This window comes from Electrona antarctica (genome assembly GCF_951216825.1).
Source record: "Electrona antarctica genome assembly, chromosome: 22".
Taxonomy (NCBI): Eukaryota; Metazoa; Chordata; class Actinopteri; order Myctophiformes; family Myctophidae; genus Electrona; species Electrona antarctica.
The window spans coordinates 19,565,185-19,583,636 of record NC_136805.1 but is presented as its reverse complement, the minus strand read 5'-3'; the positions used below and the strand labels follow the sequence as shown (position 1 = coordinate 19,583,636).

At 41.7% G+C, this 18,452-nt stretch overlaps 1 protein-coding gene across 4 annotated transcripts in view; it reads left to right on the top strand.

Moving 5' to 3' along the window:
• LOC306915520 (KAT8 regulatory NSL complex subunit 1-like) overlaps positions 1-18,283 on the top strand; it is a 51,600-nt gene extending 33,317 nt beyond the window's left edge. For 3 of the 4 annotated variants that reach the window (XM_079492885.1, XM_079492886.1, XM_079492884.1), the window contains exons 7-15: positions 5,788-5,953; positions 8,189-8,344; positions 9,407-9,607; positions 9,831-9,985; positions 11,269-11,390; positions 12,985-13,042; positions 14,541-14,653; positions 15,617-15,875; positions 16,022-18,283. In XM_079492885.1, coding sequence (XP_079349011.1) covers positions 5,788-5,953; positions 8,189-8,344; positions 9,407-9,607; positions 9,831-9,985; positions 11,269-11,390; positions 12,985-13,042; positions 14,541-14,653; positions 15,617-15,875; positions 16,022-16,225 — 1,434 coding nt within the window. In that variant the 3' untranslated portion in view covers positions 16,226-18,283. The remainder of the gene's footprint in view (positions 1-5,787; positions 5,954-8,188; positions 8,345-9,406; positions 9,608-9,830; positions 9,986-11,268; positions 11,391-12,984; positions 13,043-14,540; positions 14,654-15,616; positions 15,876-16,021) is intronic. The other variant, XM_079492887.1, reaches the window with a different exon arrangement.
• The last annotated feature ends 169 nt before the right edge of the window (positions 18,284-18,452 follow it).

Genomic DNA, 18,452 nt, shown 5'->3' with positions numbered 1-18,452 from the left:
TTAATCATTTCCAATGAAATGCATGCATTTAATTTGCCTCCCAATAAGTATAACGTTCTGTACAGCGCTCCAAACAACCTGGACAGGAAGTGATTGAGCATGTTGATTTGGTTAATCGCATGCTATTGCTATTAGAAAATCACAGAGGCTGTGGTCAAATAGACTTTTTTATTTATTTGTTAGAATTGTTCCCAACATTGTAAAATGTCTTGGACAGATATCAGCGGCAGCCATGACTGGTTGAATTCTATTATTGCTAAAGTGCTATAGTGATTTAATGTCTTTTAGCATATTATAAACGATACATTAATTAATTATATGTATTTTAATAAGGAAAATGGATATCCTGTCCACAATTTCTCGCTCCAGCAATATTTAAAGGTACAATCCATTATGTTTTATGTCCGTTGTCTCCCTCTCCCTGTAGAGAGAGATATTTGCACTGATGCCCAGAGTCCTCTGGACTACAATAAAGATGGCAGCGCATTTGGACAATAACTTTATTGACATTGTCAACCAGTATGTGTCCTACCTGACACCGGGGTCGAAATGTCTCTGTGAAAGAGTAGGGAAACCACCTCTAACTAGTAAGTTAACATACTCTACAATACGGAATGGTTACAGTAAAGTTTTATTCTTTAAAATAAGTGCTGGACTGTAGCTTTGAAAGACAGCACACAGTTGGGGCATTTCTAAAATTAAAAAGACAAAGCTGTCACCCAGAACCCGAGGTGTTAACTGAATTGTGTAGTTTTTCCTAAAATGTTGGCTTCAAAATGGTCAGCTGGCCCGTCATAACTCGTCTCTCAAGACTGCACGATCATGGCCAAAATTATTATCACAATGTTTTTGATCAATATTGAGATGATAAAATAAATCTCCTATAAGCAAAATCGTCTTTCACTCCATGGTGGATGTGAATAAAACCCTTGAACCTCACTAGTTGATGAGTAACATCTGCGTCAACATTTTAACTGATAATGCTTCGTTGTACGAAGGTGTTGTATGCCGAAAATAGGAGACCTTCCACCTCAAATGTGTCGCAGCCTTATATCTGCTGTTTTTGGTGCACAACACAACATACGACAAAGTATAAATAAGCATTAGCCAGCGGAAGTAGAGCGGGGCTTGTAGCCTTATAGAGAAAGGGGTAGAGAGTGCACCGAAGACGGTGTTTCCAAACCAGTCCTTCCACATTCACATTTAATGATTATATGAACGTCCCTGTGAATGTGTGTGGGGAATCTCCCACGTTTAAGTGCTACTTTTGTGGGAATCCAAGTAATCCCGCACTGCAACTCGGGCCCTAAATGCAGAACTTTATTGATCACTTGATTTTCTTTGCACTGGAATGTGCTATGGGTGATCAATCATGTTCATTTAACTGAGAATCCAGTGTCGAGATTGAGATTTTACAGTTAGTTGCATTACTGAGACACTAGCCTGGAACTCACCTATGCTTTCTATGGCATAAGCAGCTCCGGGCAGGATCCACTGGCAGAAACTGTGCGCAGCTGCTGGACATGAGACTAATTAATTAGAGCGACAGAGAGGGAGAGGAGGAGTGTGTGTGTGTACGTGTGTGCGTCAATTTAACAAAGGTGCAGACGATCAGCAGAGTGATCGACGTTTGCGCTACTCTATGCCGAATTGAAGTGGACTCGGCCCCAGACCTTTTTTTTTCTCCCTGGAAATAAAAACGTCTGGGTTTCCGAGGCTACTGAGACACTGGTGCCGGGAACTGCAATTAGTGCTCAAGTAAACGGAAGGAAGTGGACAGTTGGTAATAGATATGTATGTGCACATCAAATTGTCTATTTAACAGCCAGAGCTGGTCCTCCTAGTTGACATGGAATATACTAGAGTAGACTGTTGAACTATTATTTATTATTATAACTTCCTTCATGGTAGTCTGTGTTGTCGAGTGGATATAACACTTTATTTCAGAGCACTGTACAGTACTTCTTATTGCTTCTAATTTGCCAATGGGTTGGCCACCTATAACCTGCATGAAATGATAAATAATGCACTAGGGAAACTATGGGAGCACACATGATTCAGAAGAAAAACAAATTCATTAGAAGAGAGAGAGATGGATAGTGTGTGGGTGTGTACTATTTTGTGTTGGGGAAAATGATGATGGACAGAAAATAAATTCTAGTTGGCCAGACAGAATGTCTCATCCGAGCCTTGAAGAAGAAAAGAACACAAGTTGCACCTTGCGTCACATGATTACGTAGCCCACATTTTCTTAAGGGCCATGAAACCCCTGGCTGTTTTTCAGTTCAGGTTAAAAACTACAGATTAACTACCTGTTCTTTCCTGTCCGGCCGGGGAAACTTCCCCCTGTCAGGTGAAAAGAAGCAGCTTGGACTCCTCATGCATAGAAGGAAGCATGAGGTCAGTCCGCTGCCCTCCCCAGGTTGGCAGAGGAAGTGTAGCGCCCAGGATTACATTAGATAATTGACACTGGGTGAAAGAAATGGGTTGCAGAAATCGTGTGATCGATGTAACTAATTCAGTAGCAGTAACATTAGCGTTTTCTCTCAGTCAGTTGATTCTTCATATCCATATGAGTGAAACGGCCTGGATGATTTGTTTGTTTTTCAAACACAGTTCTTATATGAGGCGTTCTAAAATCCCCCTATGGGGATTACAATGCAAATGTAAAGTACATGAACCCGTGGATTTGCGCCCTCTACCGATATTGACGTCAGACTTCGGTGCTCTATTATTCATTTGATTGGCTTCAGCTATGTTGCTTACATCACTGTATTATAGGGTTAGAGTTATGCAGCCTGCCTTGTTTTTAGTTTACCCTGCTGTAGTTTTAAACCTGAAGTGAAAAACAAACTACAAAACCAGACCCTTTTAATGGTTTTCCTTGAACTTGCATCATTTTCCATCATGATTCAGAAATATGGTTAGGAATGGAAATGGGATGTCATTTTATGAGTATGATTGAGAGAATGACTGCAACATGAATGAGCTCAATTCTGCACATAATTAGCTTGGCAGCCGAGAGTTTTGCTTGGTTGAAACATTGATTGGTGTTCCAATATCCTCTTTTATTGCAACCATGATTGCCCCAATGAAGATGCAGCATCATAACTGGTTTATTTATAGTAAATAGACTTCCATTAGACTAGAGGTGATCAAGGCAGCAGTGTACATGCTGATTAGGGAGGGTCATTTGGACAGTTTTGGTATATGTGGCCACTTGGGAGTGTGAGTGGTTACTAGTGTTGTCACGATACTGGATTTTCAACTTCGATACGATATTTGGAAAAGTATTGATATTTCGATACTATTTTCGATACCACGCAACCACGGCAATTTCTCTGAGGGTTTAAACATGAAGTAAAACAAGTACAAATAAAAGCTGTGCAGTCCTTTGCACTTTCATAGTATTTCTTTTGCATTTTTATTATGCATTTTATTTGCATCTTTTGCATTTTCATAGTAATTTATTATTATTATTATACAACTATGGAACTATGGATTAAAAACCAGTACACATAAAAGTAAAGTTGTGAAGCACAACAGCATTTAATTTCTTTCTGACCATAGTCAACCACATCATCTTGGTTTATATTCCTTAATTAAAACGAATGTTCTATTCAGAATATTATTCAATGCACCCAGTCTAAGGCCAGCCTACGCAAACTGTTAATATATCCAGAAATTCCCCCCACACACGCACGCACACACACACACACACGTCGTGCAAACGATCTCTGTGTGCATCTCTCTGATATTGCAACGTTAGCTAGCTTGCTAAATTGCTATCCTAGCTATGTTGTGTTGATGGCTGTGTTGTGTTAATAGCTTTAGCTGCTATCGCTAACATGATGACAACAACACATAGGCTATGTATGCAGGCTTGGCAACTGTTGGAAACTTTGGCCCTCCGTGTTCATCGGATTCTTTATCTTACATAAAGAAATACGAGCGACCAGCGACGTTAAAGAAGTTAAGAACACAACGGGAGCACATAGGAGAAAAAGTGACAGACCGACACGACAGTGTTAGGTGAGCGACTGAGTGAGAGAGTGGAGGACTCGGCAGCCCCTCCCCTCCCTCAGTACTCAGGAGGGAGTGGGCTGGCTGTCTGTACGCTGGGCAGGAGCACTCAACCAACGGGAGGACTGTAGTATCGATACACCGATACCATGGAAAAGTCATATTGAACCGTTTTTATTTTTCAGAATCGATATTTATCTAGTGGTTACACATGTCATGTTTAACCACTGGTACTACCACTGGTACACAGCTAGTGCATATCAGTAGCCGCCGTGTACCAAGCAGCCATATCATACTGTATGTACTGCAACTGATGTTGGCACTTAAATGCAGTCAAGTGAACAGCCATTTGTCTTGCTGGAAATGTTTTCCACTGCCTTGTGGTTTCCTAGATCTACTGCATGTTTCTTGCACTGGGAGGGACGCACTGGATATTTGCGCTCGCAATGGCTAAATATGGCATTAAAATTATGAATTTCTATTTCTAGTTTTTTTTTAAGGGCAACTGTTTCATTAATTGCAATACCACATGAGTCCCGTGGTCAGCAAGCCCCCCTATCAAACTTGAAAATGAGGAAGTGGCTTTCAACATAAATTGACTTTTCATTTGTAATCTGTTGTGCATATAAAATATATATTCCCCCTCAAGTACCCCAGCCACCACATTGTTCATGTGAACTACTTTGTCCACGCTTATTCATTTTAATGATCAAAATCGCTATTGCGGCCAGCGAGCACCACCGATTTTCTTTCTTCCTAGGGTGGTTGTGACCGATGATACACCCTTCTGCAGGCTTCAACCCGGCGGTCATCCGCGGGTGGTGACTCACAATAGCGACTTTCACCATTTCAACAAATAAGCACAAATAAACCACTTCACATGAACGATATTGATGTAACCAGGAGATTTGGTGGGGGATCTGACGTTCCCTCGGATCCCTCCCCTCCTCCGAATCCTCCCCGGGTGGAATCCAGCAAGAGCTGCTGCTACTGAATTGCACCCGAAAAACACATGCACCCCGCGGGAGACGGGAGTCTCCGGTGTGCGGCCAGCGAGCCAGCGTTGTGTGCGAGGGCTGCTGCTGCTACTGAATTGCACCCGAAAAACACATGCACCCCGCGGGAGACGGGAGTCTCCGGTGTGCGGCCTCTGAGCCAGCGTTGTGTGCGAGGGCTGCTGCTGGCTGCTGCTGCTGCTGCCTGGATTCCACACCCAGACCAGGCGCTACATAGAAATTCTCATTATTTCAATAAATAATCATAAACAAACTATTCCACATGACTGATGGTAAAACTAAGATATTTGAAGGGGAAATATATATATATATATTATATTGCATTGCACTCCGCCCCACTAACCCCCTCCTCCCCCACACTTCTCCCTATACGTCCCTTGTCACAACAACAATAAAACACCCAAAGGGAGAGTCTGTCTGCAGGAAAACACCCCAGCATTTTACAGGGGATGTTGGAGGGAAAAAATGCCTATATATATATATATATATATATATATATATATATATATATATATATATATATATATATATATATATATATATATATATATATATATATATATATATATATATATATATATATATATATATATCTCATTAAAGGAAGTTTAGACAAGATGCCACATCAATTATTTTGTATTGGCATTTGCTCCATAAAAGCGATTGGGTGGCTCTAGCAAGTGTTGTGATTCTGTATTATGTACGGTCTTCTCTTACCACTTTTCCTCTACTCTACTGCCCTCTATAGGCCCAGCGGAGCAGCTGCCTCCAGTGTAACTGCAGGGTCAACTCCAACTGTGTCATGTGTGGTGGCCGGTCCACCTCCAAGGAGGACGTCCAGTACGATCTTCCCACTCTGGAGCGCCTGTCTAGACTGGACTCAGGCGTTCACCCCATCCTTTCTTTCCCTGACGGTCAGTGTTGCATTCTCTCTCACCCACCTGCACAGAGATCAAAGTTCAAACTGTTCTTTCCTCTTATTTCTAAAGGAGAATTAAAAAAAGGTGTGGCACTGACAGTTTCAGTTTGAGTCAAAGAAGTGTGGTGAAGTTTGGAGTTTATCTGTAGTGACACTTGGGATTCACGTCTGAAACCAGAACTGTATTTTTTTATGCCTTACTTTGCCACCCTTAAAGTAAAAATAAACCACTTTATTTTTCATTTAACAAAATAAGCCTGAACTACAAGTTTAAATGTATACGGGCAACCCGATAGCCGAGTGGTAGGATTAGGGATGGAGCTCGTTAATTTTTATTGATACCGATCACCTTATCGAGCAGACTTATCGAGACCACTATCGAGCATTTGCTATTTTGTGGAAAGACGGGAGACAATTAATTATGAACAGAATCTTATTTTTATTGGCCAGTTGTGATAGTTTGTATGCCAATAAACAGTTCTAAGGTGTACAGTCACACACACACACACACACTGTTAATTGTGTACCGTCACTTTAAATGCGCAATGTATACATCATCGTACGGCGGTGTCACGCACCAAAAATAGCCAGTCTACAAGCTCACACCGCGTCTGGTTGCACCGCGTTGTGAGCTTGTAGCTCTGCCTTTTCAGCAACGATAAGTTGCATGCACATTGGAATACGTCACGTATTATGTGAGACTATTCAATCGATCCGCGGGAGATATTATAACTACGCTTCCTCCCCGCAAATATATATCGTATGCGGGGAGGAAGCGTCAGTGAATCCTCGCTATGAGTCTGGCCGCGTCAGGCTAGCAGCTGACGGCTCCCGTGTTGTTTCGACTCGGTGCAGACATGATGCAAAGGTATCGCATTTGGGTTTAATACAATGCATTATGGACAGATGTCTATGCATTGTCGAAATGCTCCCTTTCGTCCATGCAACAACTGTGGTAGGCTACATTATTGCATTTAGCTCCCCTCGTCTTTTTTTTTTAATGTTGCCAAACTTTTTCACCCGTTCCACCATAGTTCCACAGCAAAGCGATGACGCACCACGCAACCACCCGTCGCGTCCCAGCCCCCTTATACCCGATAACAGACTCGACAAGCCAAAAGCTTATTGATACTCGGGTCTCGATAAATGCCGAACCGGGTTTGTAATGGACCCGATTTTCGGGCTCCATCCCTAGGTAGGATGCATAGCACATGCTCTGATCAGCAGGTCCCCAGTTCAATTCCTGGCTGGCCCGACCATTTGATGAATGTCATCCCCCTACTCTGTCTCACCATTTCCTGTCTCTCCACTGCCGCTGTCATTTTGTCAATAAAAGTAAAAATCACACCCGTGTGAAGTGAGGGGCGCTCTTATGGGTTACATTCTTAGAGTATATATTAATAGAGACGGCACCGGATTTCTCCTCATTCACTTGCATTCAGTTGCTCAAAAGCGCATGAGGCGATTTCACTCCTCCTTCCGGCTAGGAACAGAGTGCATTCTGGGAAGAATTGGGCCAAATCGTGAACGCGCTGGTCCGTTGACTATCATTGCATGAAACGTATGAAACAGCGTTCACGTGTCATCATGAACGTGCGCAATGATAGTCAATGGACCAGAATTGGCCCAGCGCTGCAATACCAAATTCGGCCACTATGTCCATTTCTCCTCAGGGTTTCCTCTGGGTGCCGTCTCTATTCATATATACTCTAAGGTTACATTACATACATTAAAAGCTAGACATAGGACGGGCGATAGGGGCTATCGCCCCTCAAAAGAAAAATGCCCAAAAGAACAAGAGAAATAGAAATCCCACTCATGTGAAGTGAGGGACGCTCTTATCATACATCACATTCCGTGCTCAGCCAATCAAATCATTTCCGTGGTACACAAAGCTGGGCATAGGAGGGGCTAGCGCCCCTCAAAAAAGGTTTAATGTCTACATTGGCAGGATGCCCCCATATGCAGAGCCAACTTGTTTTAACAATACATCTCTTTGGTATGGTTTCAAGTAGAGCAAGTATGAAATATAGACCATTTTTACCGCAGACATTTCCACAACATTTGTGGGTGTGTCCAGTGCTTAATTTGTAAATTATTAGGTGCCGGATTGCACGTGCGCAAATGGTGGTCCGTGGCTCAAATGCAGAATATATAATGGGCCTTGATATGAAAAGGGTTTAAAACCACTGTAAATGAGTAATCTCATAAATGTGTGTGTGTTCCTTAGATGTGTGTGTAGGCCTGCGACTGCAGCAGGTCTTGAAGACCCAGTGGCAGAGCAAGTCCTTGGAGCGGAGTAAGCCACTGAAGAAGCTCTCCCTCAAACACAAGCTGTCGTCCTCCAAAGAGAAGCACAAGTTCACCAACTCGCTCATGGCAGTCAGTAAGTACACTGCCGTCTGCAACAGCACAGCTCTTGACCCGTTCGACACGAGAGATTTCATCTTAACTGGTTTATGGCCAGTGACGTAATTGACGTAATGAAATCAATAAATCCCTTATGGCCACTGACGTAATTGACGTAATCGATTGATTCCCAATAATCGGGAGCTTATTGTCGCAAAATTTAGCATTTTTTAGCTAATTTTGCTAACGGCCGATGTAATCTTCCTAAAACCGGCCGAAAATCCGCGCGTGCACGGTCGATCGCGCACGCGCGTGATCGCGCATGCATCGCTGCGTAAAATGCGATGTTTTGGGCTTGATTAGAGCTTAATTTGACTTAGTTATGAAAAAGACGATGATAGCTTAGCATTCCGGACATCTTCCATTGTGGCACACTAGCAAAGCTACTGCCGGATATTTTGATCCTAACCGGATGTGGTCATCGTTCACTCGCTCCTTTTGGTCAGAATCGGCAAAATGGTGACGTTACCGCCACCATCAGGACTGATTGTCCCAATACTATGGTCTTGCCCCGTCAGAATGAGATATAGTGTGTATATCGCGGATTTTTCTATTGGCATTAAAAAGACAAATTAAACATTTGAAAAATGCTGGCTGAAGAATCAATCCACTGTTAATTAGGCTTGGCCACAAGAGGGTTAAGTGGTCATTACCCGCTCATTTCCTTCGACATACTAACAGGCAGCAGCTCAAATAAACAGGGTCAAACAGGGTCAAAAGTCCCTCTAAACTAAAGTCAGAGGGAAGGGAATATCTTAACCCATTTAGGAGTGAGGCCGATTCTAAAAACTCCTTCCATGTTTTCAGAAAAACTTCAAATATTTGTTCCAAAATTACATTACATTATGTTTTTATATACTGTACATAGCAACAAGAACCCCAAAAGGGGTTCCCGTCCTAAATGGGTTAAGCACCACTTTCATCATCACTGGTAGAAAAACAAATGTAATTTTACATAGACTGTGCATCATACACAGTTAATATCTGTCCCAAATTTGGTTAGTTTGCTCTCATGACCTGACTGTTGTCTTCCCTACAGGGCTGGGCCACTACAAGAACCGATCCGAGAAGCCCAGGTCGTTGGACAGTAGCAGCAGTGCTGTCCTGAGCACAGCCAGGCTGGACAGCCCCGCCCTGTGCAAAGCCGAACGCCTGCATGCCCTGCCGTCCCCCTCGGGACCCTACGACAAAAGCTTCAGCCGCAAAAGACTACGAGAGCACTCTCTGGAGAGGGCTGATCGTGAGTGATGCCTTTCCATGTAAAAGTCCTGGCTTAAGCCCTGACCTTTTTCCACGGTCAACGGAAAAACACACCTATCCAAAAGATTGTATTGTTATCTTAAATAATTAAATTAATTATGTCAATTCAGTCATCTGCCTGTGCACAAGGTGATGGTGTTCATCATGGTTTGAATAACTGAAGCAACGGTCTTATTGCAATTTGATTTGCCTTTGTCTTCTAGCCTCCCCCAAGCTGTTCCTGGACTCGGGCAGCCCTTGCGCCTCACTGGCCAACATGCACTCATCCCTCCACAGCCCCCTCACTCGCCAGCTGTCCACCTCGTCTGAGAACTCCACGCCGCTCGGACTCAACAGTCAAAGTGTCTCTAATACACCTGTAAGGGGACACGCAGCGTTGTTTATTTGAAAGGAACTTCCCCTAAAATATCAACATTTTTCAGTGCATTGTGGTGTTTTTGTCTTGTAGTTTCATAATTTACATCTTAGTGTGCTTGTCGCACACACACTAATAATAATGTGCCTTTATCAGAAGGATAAACCCCTTGAGATGCATCATCTTGCGTTGGCGAGGCTCTTTATCACAGATATATAAAGAATACAATAAACAGAACAACGAATAATACATCTATGCATACACAGACAAAAGAAAAAATACCCCACTACCTCACAATTTCTGCTTGAGTAGGGAATGTCCATATTTGCCCCCATATCCTGAAATGGGAATGATGTGCCTCGACATGGTCACAAACCTTTTCCTCCTTTAGAAACTCTTTTTGTGTCTCGCTTAATGTTCTATACCGTTTAGATATTTGTACTTCCCAAATGGTTTCTCTCACGCATGCAGTACATTATGTACCATGAAGAACTTCAATGGAAGACAATATCCTCTGTAGATACTTTTGCATTGCATCACATAAATATATTTTATGATGGTATTCTAAATGCGTCACATTACTGCGATACCGTACAAATATGAAGTCATGACTTTTGCACGTCTGACTGGCAGCTCCAATAGCATTTCAAGAAAATTCACCTTTAGCAAAGCCCCGCCCTCTACCACTTAGACACTCCCACTTGGACACTTTCCAGCCGGGCTCATTCATTCCAATGTAAATATGGATTTTACACATTAAATACTGGTTCATTTTTGGAACCAGATATTCAAAATCTCTTCCAAATCTGTCAACAAGGCCTGCCATATGCACTGGAAAAATATGTGACATTTATTTTTTAAAACGATGTTTTATCATATAGGAAAACTATTGTTGGAGAGGTTTGTCTAACCCATGTTATGCTTTGCTCTGATTAAACCATAGCAGTTTGGGGAGGGGCTTAGCTATAGGTCAATTAGGTTTATGTTCATTGACGATACCCACAATCAAAGCCAGTCATACATGAAACTTCGCAATATTGCAGTCGAACAAATATCTCCCATAGAAATGTTATTCAGAGTGCACTGGAATTATGAAAAAAATTATATGAAACTGGTTTAATGAAGTGTCAATTACAAAATGGTGGTTTGTCATCAAAATCTATTTGAGAGCTTAAGATGATTGCTAGAGAATAATTCTTGAGGAAAAAGCGTAATTGGACATTTATAGTTGAGGGTTGTAATGTGTGATGTGCTCTGACTCAACTGTTTGACATGTCTATCAACAGCAGCCCATCAAGAGGAGGCGAGGTGAGAGCTCTTTTGACATCAACAACATTGTGATCCCCATGTCTGTGGCCGCCACCACACGGGTGGAGAAACTTCAGTACAAAGAAATCCTCACGCCTAGGTAAGTCCTCTCATTGACCATCAGACTGGTTGAGTGTTGTTACTTATAATATGACCGACTTACCATGAGATTGGCATTAATAATTATTTATGTTAAGGTGGAATTGTTTATATAAAACATTGTCATGGTATTTCGCTTTTAGCAGCTGCTTCCCCTCTAACCTGTTTGTTCGTATTTCATGAGGCTGATTTTAAATAAACAGAAGACATTTGAAACATGCATATACTGTACATAGTTCAGTGTTTCCGATACCGTTGTCCTGGAGATGTGGGGGCCGCATCCAATTCGGAAAATAAACTACACAATTAGCCTAGAAATTCTGTTCTGATGTTCTCACATCTGCATAGACTCCACAATTGGGCATGCCTGATAAAGAACTCCATATATGGGCATAAAGGTTAACTGGTTGGTCATGTATTTCCAACTTGCATCATTCCAAGTAGGCCAGTGCCCAACAGGCACTGCTCTAGTATATTGTAATTTATGAAATAGCATAAAATACAATCTACAGCTGTAGATTTGTGATGCTATATCCTTGTACAGTTTATACTGTATATGGCATCATAAATAATCAGTGTTGTCAAGTAACTTATGTAATATATTACTTTCAGTAATATTATTACTTTTTTCCAGTAACTAGTAAAGTAACTAGTTACTTTCACATTTTGAGTAATATTACATTAACTTTTTTCCAAAAGTAACATTATTACTATTTTCACGAGCCTTGGTGGAACTGTGGGTTTTATAATGGGAGACTGGGTTGGGGTGGAGTTGCTTTGCAGGCTGCTGATCTGCTCTAGATCTAGACTCTAGGGCGGATACGGAAACCATGCGCACTCGTCTGTGTATGTTTGAAGTATCGGATGCAGAAGGGCGGGCCTTAAACCGTCCGGAACGCTGCAAGTTGTGCATAGGGAAGAAGCTATATTCCACGGCCAAAAAATCAATCATGTGCACTGCAGGGCCTTTATTGCCCTGTTTATTTTTTGTGACCAACTTCTATATATTTTTTAAAGCAGCTATAGCATTGTTTTGCTTTAATAAACAACAGAAGTTGTTCACAGATTGTTTCATTATCTTTTTGAGCCCAGGTGTGGTTTAGACTGTAATTTATGAATTCATGCACAGTAAAAGTCTTAATGTTCATTTAATTAAAATGTGTACAAATGGAACCAAATGGACCGATCATGTGTACACTATACAGTACACTTTTCAGAGTTAAATAAACTGCAGAATAGACTGCTAATGTTGAAAATGCAAAGTAAGACTTTTGGGGACAAAAGATGCAATTACTGGGGGCGAGGGAAAAAAGTAATAAGTAAAGTAACTAGTTACGTTGGGAAGGAAGTAATAAATTACTATTTGAGTAACTTTGACAACACTGTAAATAATAACATGGTTGCTTTAGTGGCTAAAGTGAACAGGGCAGTGTAATACTCGATACTGAATGATACTGTGACAATGGAGTATGTGAGTCACTGTTTTTGAGATCAAGAGTCAGTGGTGTGGACTGTGACTCCCATAAACTATATGGCATACAATACTGGAGATGGTCAATTCCCTATGCTTATTTTGTTTTTGTTTTCTTTGTTAGTTGGCGAGGAGAGAACATCTTTGCCCAGCCCATTACCGAGGAAGAGAATGAGAGAGAGGTGAGCATTTTGTTCTGATTTCACATGGCCAGCGTCGATGGATGTAGTGTTGACCCCTGACTTCAGTAGCACCATACATGGCATACTGCTTAGTCGTGACTCGTGACATTCAAAATTGTAATCATTCGAACTTTGACATTAACCTGAATGCTACTCTGATTTACGGTAAAATTTGCTAATGTCACATAGTTGCCCCCATGTCATTTGTCAAGATGAAGACTTCGGTGATTCGGCAGTCATATATGCGATCGTATACCAGAGTATAAATCATGCTTTTTACAGTTCTGTCTCGACTGTTGTTAACAGACAGCAGGCAATGCAACACGAGAAGGCATAGTATCTCTAAAAGATTTTGACACCGAGTGCTTGGGCCCTTCAGAATAATGGAGTTTGAGGTTGCTGAGGGATTTGATTCAAACTAAGGACCTTTTCAAGGACCCGTCTGAAGTGAGTGGTACTGTACTGTACTGTACTGTACTGTACTGTACTGTACTGTACTGTACTGTACTGTACTGTACTGTACTGTACTGTACTGTACTGTACAAGCCCTCCCTGGCCTGTGTGTCTGACTGTGTTAGGCTGTGCAACAGTGACAACGCTATTTACGTGCTCTGTCACATTTTCGTGCTCGGACACAGGGACCCAGACACACACACAGCTGGTTGCACCACTCAAAGAATATTTTAGATTTTACCATCTTCCATTCTGGAGTAATTGACCATTATATATCACCTGTTTTTGTCTAAAAGGGCTGTTTTTGAACAGAAAGCTGAGATATGCTCATAGATATGCACTCTATTGCGTTATTGAGGTTTGTCTTGACTCTTGACGGATTTGGCGCTGCACTTGTTTGCCTTGTTGAGGTATGTGTGGTCTGGCAGCTGGGATTTTGTGATGTTTTTTTGTCCTTCGTTGCTAAATGATTTCATGGTGATATGACGTTCATGGTGGTTGTAGAGAGTGGATTGTGCTCCTTTTTAAGTACCGTGTATATACACACAACAACCACAGAGATTTTCCTTTTTGAGTGGCTCATTTATTTAGATTGAAAACTGTCATATGCTGTCCTAATAAGACTATTAATCTGCCCAGGTTTCTATAGCAACGGGTCCGCGACATGAGTGCTGTGAACGAGGAATAGACATAGTCATAGATGACAAATGCGGTTTATGTCTTGGTTGATTTACGTTAATATTCAATAAATGGTGTCTTTTTGTTTTATATCATTTTAGTATGACTGACATTGCAATCCAATGTAAGGCATATAGTGGTGAGGTTAGGTAATGACTGTGGAGTACATGGAAGGGTTGAGCTTGATTTATGCTTGTGACCGGTTATGACGGTTTTGCGCAACTGAAGACTATCTACAACTTTTAGATTGTCTTCAATATTTTCAGATGCACAACACCAGCGCTACTACAACTAAGTATAAATTAGTCAATAGGTTCCACATTCCTCACAAGTATATTTTACAAAGAGTGTGTGTTTGTGCGCGCAGGTGGAGGACCTGACAGATGCAGCCTTCATCCAGCTCCACCAGCCGTGTGAGGACCAGGAGCGATCCCGCTGGACCTGGATGGCCCTGGCCCCTGCTAAGAGGAGGGGCAGCAGGTATGTCTGCACAAATGCTGCTAATAAATTAACCACAAGAAAGTTGTGAAATGGCTCTCATTTTATGGCATGCTTCTAAAATTATCCTAAGAGGAAGTGGTGAAAATATGGATGACTCCTAAGGGTGCGTTCACAGTTCACACAGGCAGATGCAAAGACGCGTTGTGAGTGAATTTGGAGCAGCTACATGCATCGTTGCGTCTTTGCAACGTCATGTCGCTGGCTTCCATTGCCAATGAATGGTAGACTGCATCTTTTACTTATGTGTCCGTGTGAACCAAAGTTATTATAGTTAACTAAAACTAACAAAATAACTCAAACTAAAATAAATAAAACGTTTGTTAACTGAAACTAAATAAAAACTAGAAAAGGAAAACAATAACTAACTACAGGAATAATAATAGTGTTACAATTACAATAGTCAACCACACTAACTGTATTGTGTTTACAAATTACAAAACTAACTAAAACGAACTGAAATGATAGACAAAATGCCCTTATTTTTCGTTTTTGGCAAGTTATTTACAAGCTTAATGAGTAACTGAATATTCTTTTCTTAAATGCTATATTTTCCTGAGTTTTTATTACACAATACTTACTCTGGCCCTTTTCAGTCCTGCACCTTATATTTGTCAGGTACAGGATTGAATAGAAAAAACTACCACTAAAACTAATAAAAACTAAACTAAAACTAGCAAGGCCGCTCTGAAAACTAAACTAAAACTACCAAGCCCGCTCTAAAAACTAACTAAAACTAACTGAATTTCAAAAAAATAAGTCTAAACTAACTAAACTATAATGAAAAATCCAAAACTATTGTGTGAACGCACCACCATTAGACCGAGACTAGAAAACATTACCTTTTCTTTATTTTTTATGTCCAAAAATACCATGAGGACATGTCCATCCGTGCGTTCCCCCCCCCTCCTCACGTCCCTCTTGCGGTCACTCACTCCACCACAGGTCATACAAATCCATTGACGGGCGGACCACTCCGTTGCTGTGCGGGACCAACCCACCCACGCCCCAGCCGGCCTCTCCGGACCCTGGTCACTGCCCCCTGCTCCACGACTACAGCTACAGCTATGTGCCGTCACCCATGAGCCCCGCGAGCCCCGATGCCACCTCCAACCCCCACACACCCTGCTCCAGGGACTCCCAACGCCTGCTGTCCAATGAGGACACGCGCTGTTCCACGCCAGACTTCACCTTTGAGGAAAGGGTACGTGTTTTACAGGCCTTAAAGCTACATTCCGTGGGTTTTCTCTCTCTCCCCACATTAATTGCAATGTCTTCTAGCCAAAGGCAATGTCCGAACTACAATATGTCTAACGTTCTGTATTCGTTTTTCATTTGTCCATTTTTTAGACGGTGGCGCCGTTTGAGCGTCGAAACTTCCCCATGTCAGAAGACCCCGAGCCAGAGCCCCCCGAGGAGGACAGCGAACACAGGCACAGTATGCGCAGCATCTCTGGCTGCAGAGGCCCAAGCTTCAGCAGGATGGATTCTGATGACATGGACTTGCCTTGTGAAGACGATGGGCTAAAACTTAAGGCCTCTACTCACCGATGAATGACTTGCAAGCTGAGGTCCCCTTCATCTTTCCCCCGGTCACAACTCTCACCCCCAACCTGGTCACACCCCCCAAACCCCTGGGCCTCTCTCCTCTCTGGCATTAACAAGCAGAACCTCAAACCGAAGTTAAGATGTTAAAGGGTTCCTGTTGTTTGATATTCAAACATCAGTCTAATACTTTTCACAGTTTTTAGTGAATATTATGGAGATAGAAGCCTTTCCCTACACCTCGTTTTGTCACAGGAAGTAAAAAATAATAAATGTTAAAAAAAGAAAAAAAGTATAAAACAATGTGTTACAAAAAATGATTTCTGTAGTAGGCTAAACAATGTACATGGGGGCTTAGTGGTGTTTCATACGTGGCGTGTACACTCGTAGCGCACTATGTAGCGGACTCCTCAAAGTATGGCCAAAGGGTGTTTTCTATTGACTAGTTTGCTTGTAATTCCCATGTACATTTTTAGTGGAGTGACAAATAACAACAATAAAAAATATCCTCACATCCTACCCCCCACCCCCTTTAGCCCCCATCCAAATAAAACAGGTACATTTGGGATGTGGTGTCCTTCTCTCCTCTCCCCTTTAAGAGGTCGCCTGAAATCACCAGAGCACTTCTTGAACTGCCAAGTCCAGTTTTGTTGGTTTGCGTTCTTTTGTTTGTTTCATTCCTGACACATTTTTTATTTGTATCTATGTCTGTTCTGTTCCAACGCAACACATTCTTTGTGTTTGTTTATATTTGTTTGTTCTTCTGAATGATAAATCATTCCTTTCGAATCTCTTTGGAGAGCATCCAGCTCCTCTTCTCCCAGGTGTTGGCTGTCAGGGAGGAGTGTCACAGAGGACCTGGGTGTCTATTCAGCACTTGCCCCCCCCCTCCCCACCCACACACACACACACACACACAGCGCTGCTGCATGCCCCAAACATGCTAATGCTAGTCATAGTACAACAGCACACAAGAAGATTTCCATGGGCAGGAATACAGGCAACGGAAGGATTCTAGCATCTGCTATTTTTCACTCCCTTTCCCCCTTGTTAATATAATAAAAATCATGGCAAAATATTTAAATAATTTGGGGTTCCTCCCTCCCCATGGCACCACAGTGTGGGTGCACACAGCTGACAATTTGCAATTATTGTGCACGTTAACAGTGGACGGTGTTTTTGTTCTGTTTTTTGTTTTTTTAGGTTTATTTTCTGGCTCAACTTGACAAGAATAAGAAGTGTTCTCTTGCAAACATGTAGCAGCTCTTACTTAGCTAGAAGCCACCCCAACCTCAGGTTTTACAAATTAAGGGAATATTTTCTGATGCTGAGAATATTTTCAACGGGTCAGATTGATCTGATCTCGAGACTGCTTTGTTGCAAGATTTTGTTTTTGCCACCCCACAATGTCATAACCACACTATTGCCCCCTTAAGTAACTAATTGCTATGCAAAATCTATGGTTGTATAATTTTACACCTGTGTTTTTATGCCACAGTCATTCAATCAGTTTTCTTTCTTTCTTTTCTAGTTAAGCAAGATGTCAATGTACCTGTTCGATTGTTGCAGCAGTTAACCTAATCAAAAGCAGAATTGTTTTTTGTAAATAGTACCATTAAAACATTTATGTTTAACTTGGCACAATTGTTTCAGACTCAACTTTTTGTATATAATGTACATATTGACAACTCTTTCAGCTTGTACAGAGGGTGATTTGATAGCGTTTATTTTCAAATACACATATACAGCAACAAGAATCATCATAAACCAGTTATTGATAAAATCCACAATAACGAGAACAATCACATTTCCACAACTGTACAGCATCAAATAAAGAAAATAAACCAAAAGGTGATGGAAGATTTGTTACTGCCCAAAACCCTCTCCCAATAGTACTGCACTATTAGAGAACCAATAAATCACAACCACAGCCCATCCCATAGCAATATCCTTACACCATGTCACTGAATAACGGCATTGGGACTAACCTCCCTCGTACAACATACTGTAGCTCTCGTATCCATCTTGCATTCTAAGGTGAACATTTTATTAGTGATGGGGGGTGGGGGGAAAAAAACAACCATGAACTTAGCATGCAGATTATTGTGTTGCAAACACCCTTATATATCCTTTTGTGCCTGTTCTTTACTGATCCCTCGGCAGAATATTAACATCATGGCCATATGTTGTAAAACATACACGTGGGGGGCAAATTGTGGGATGCAAGTCATTTTAT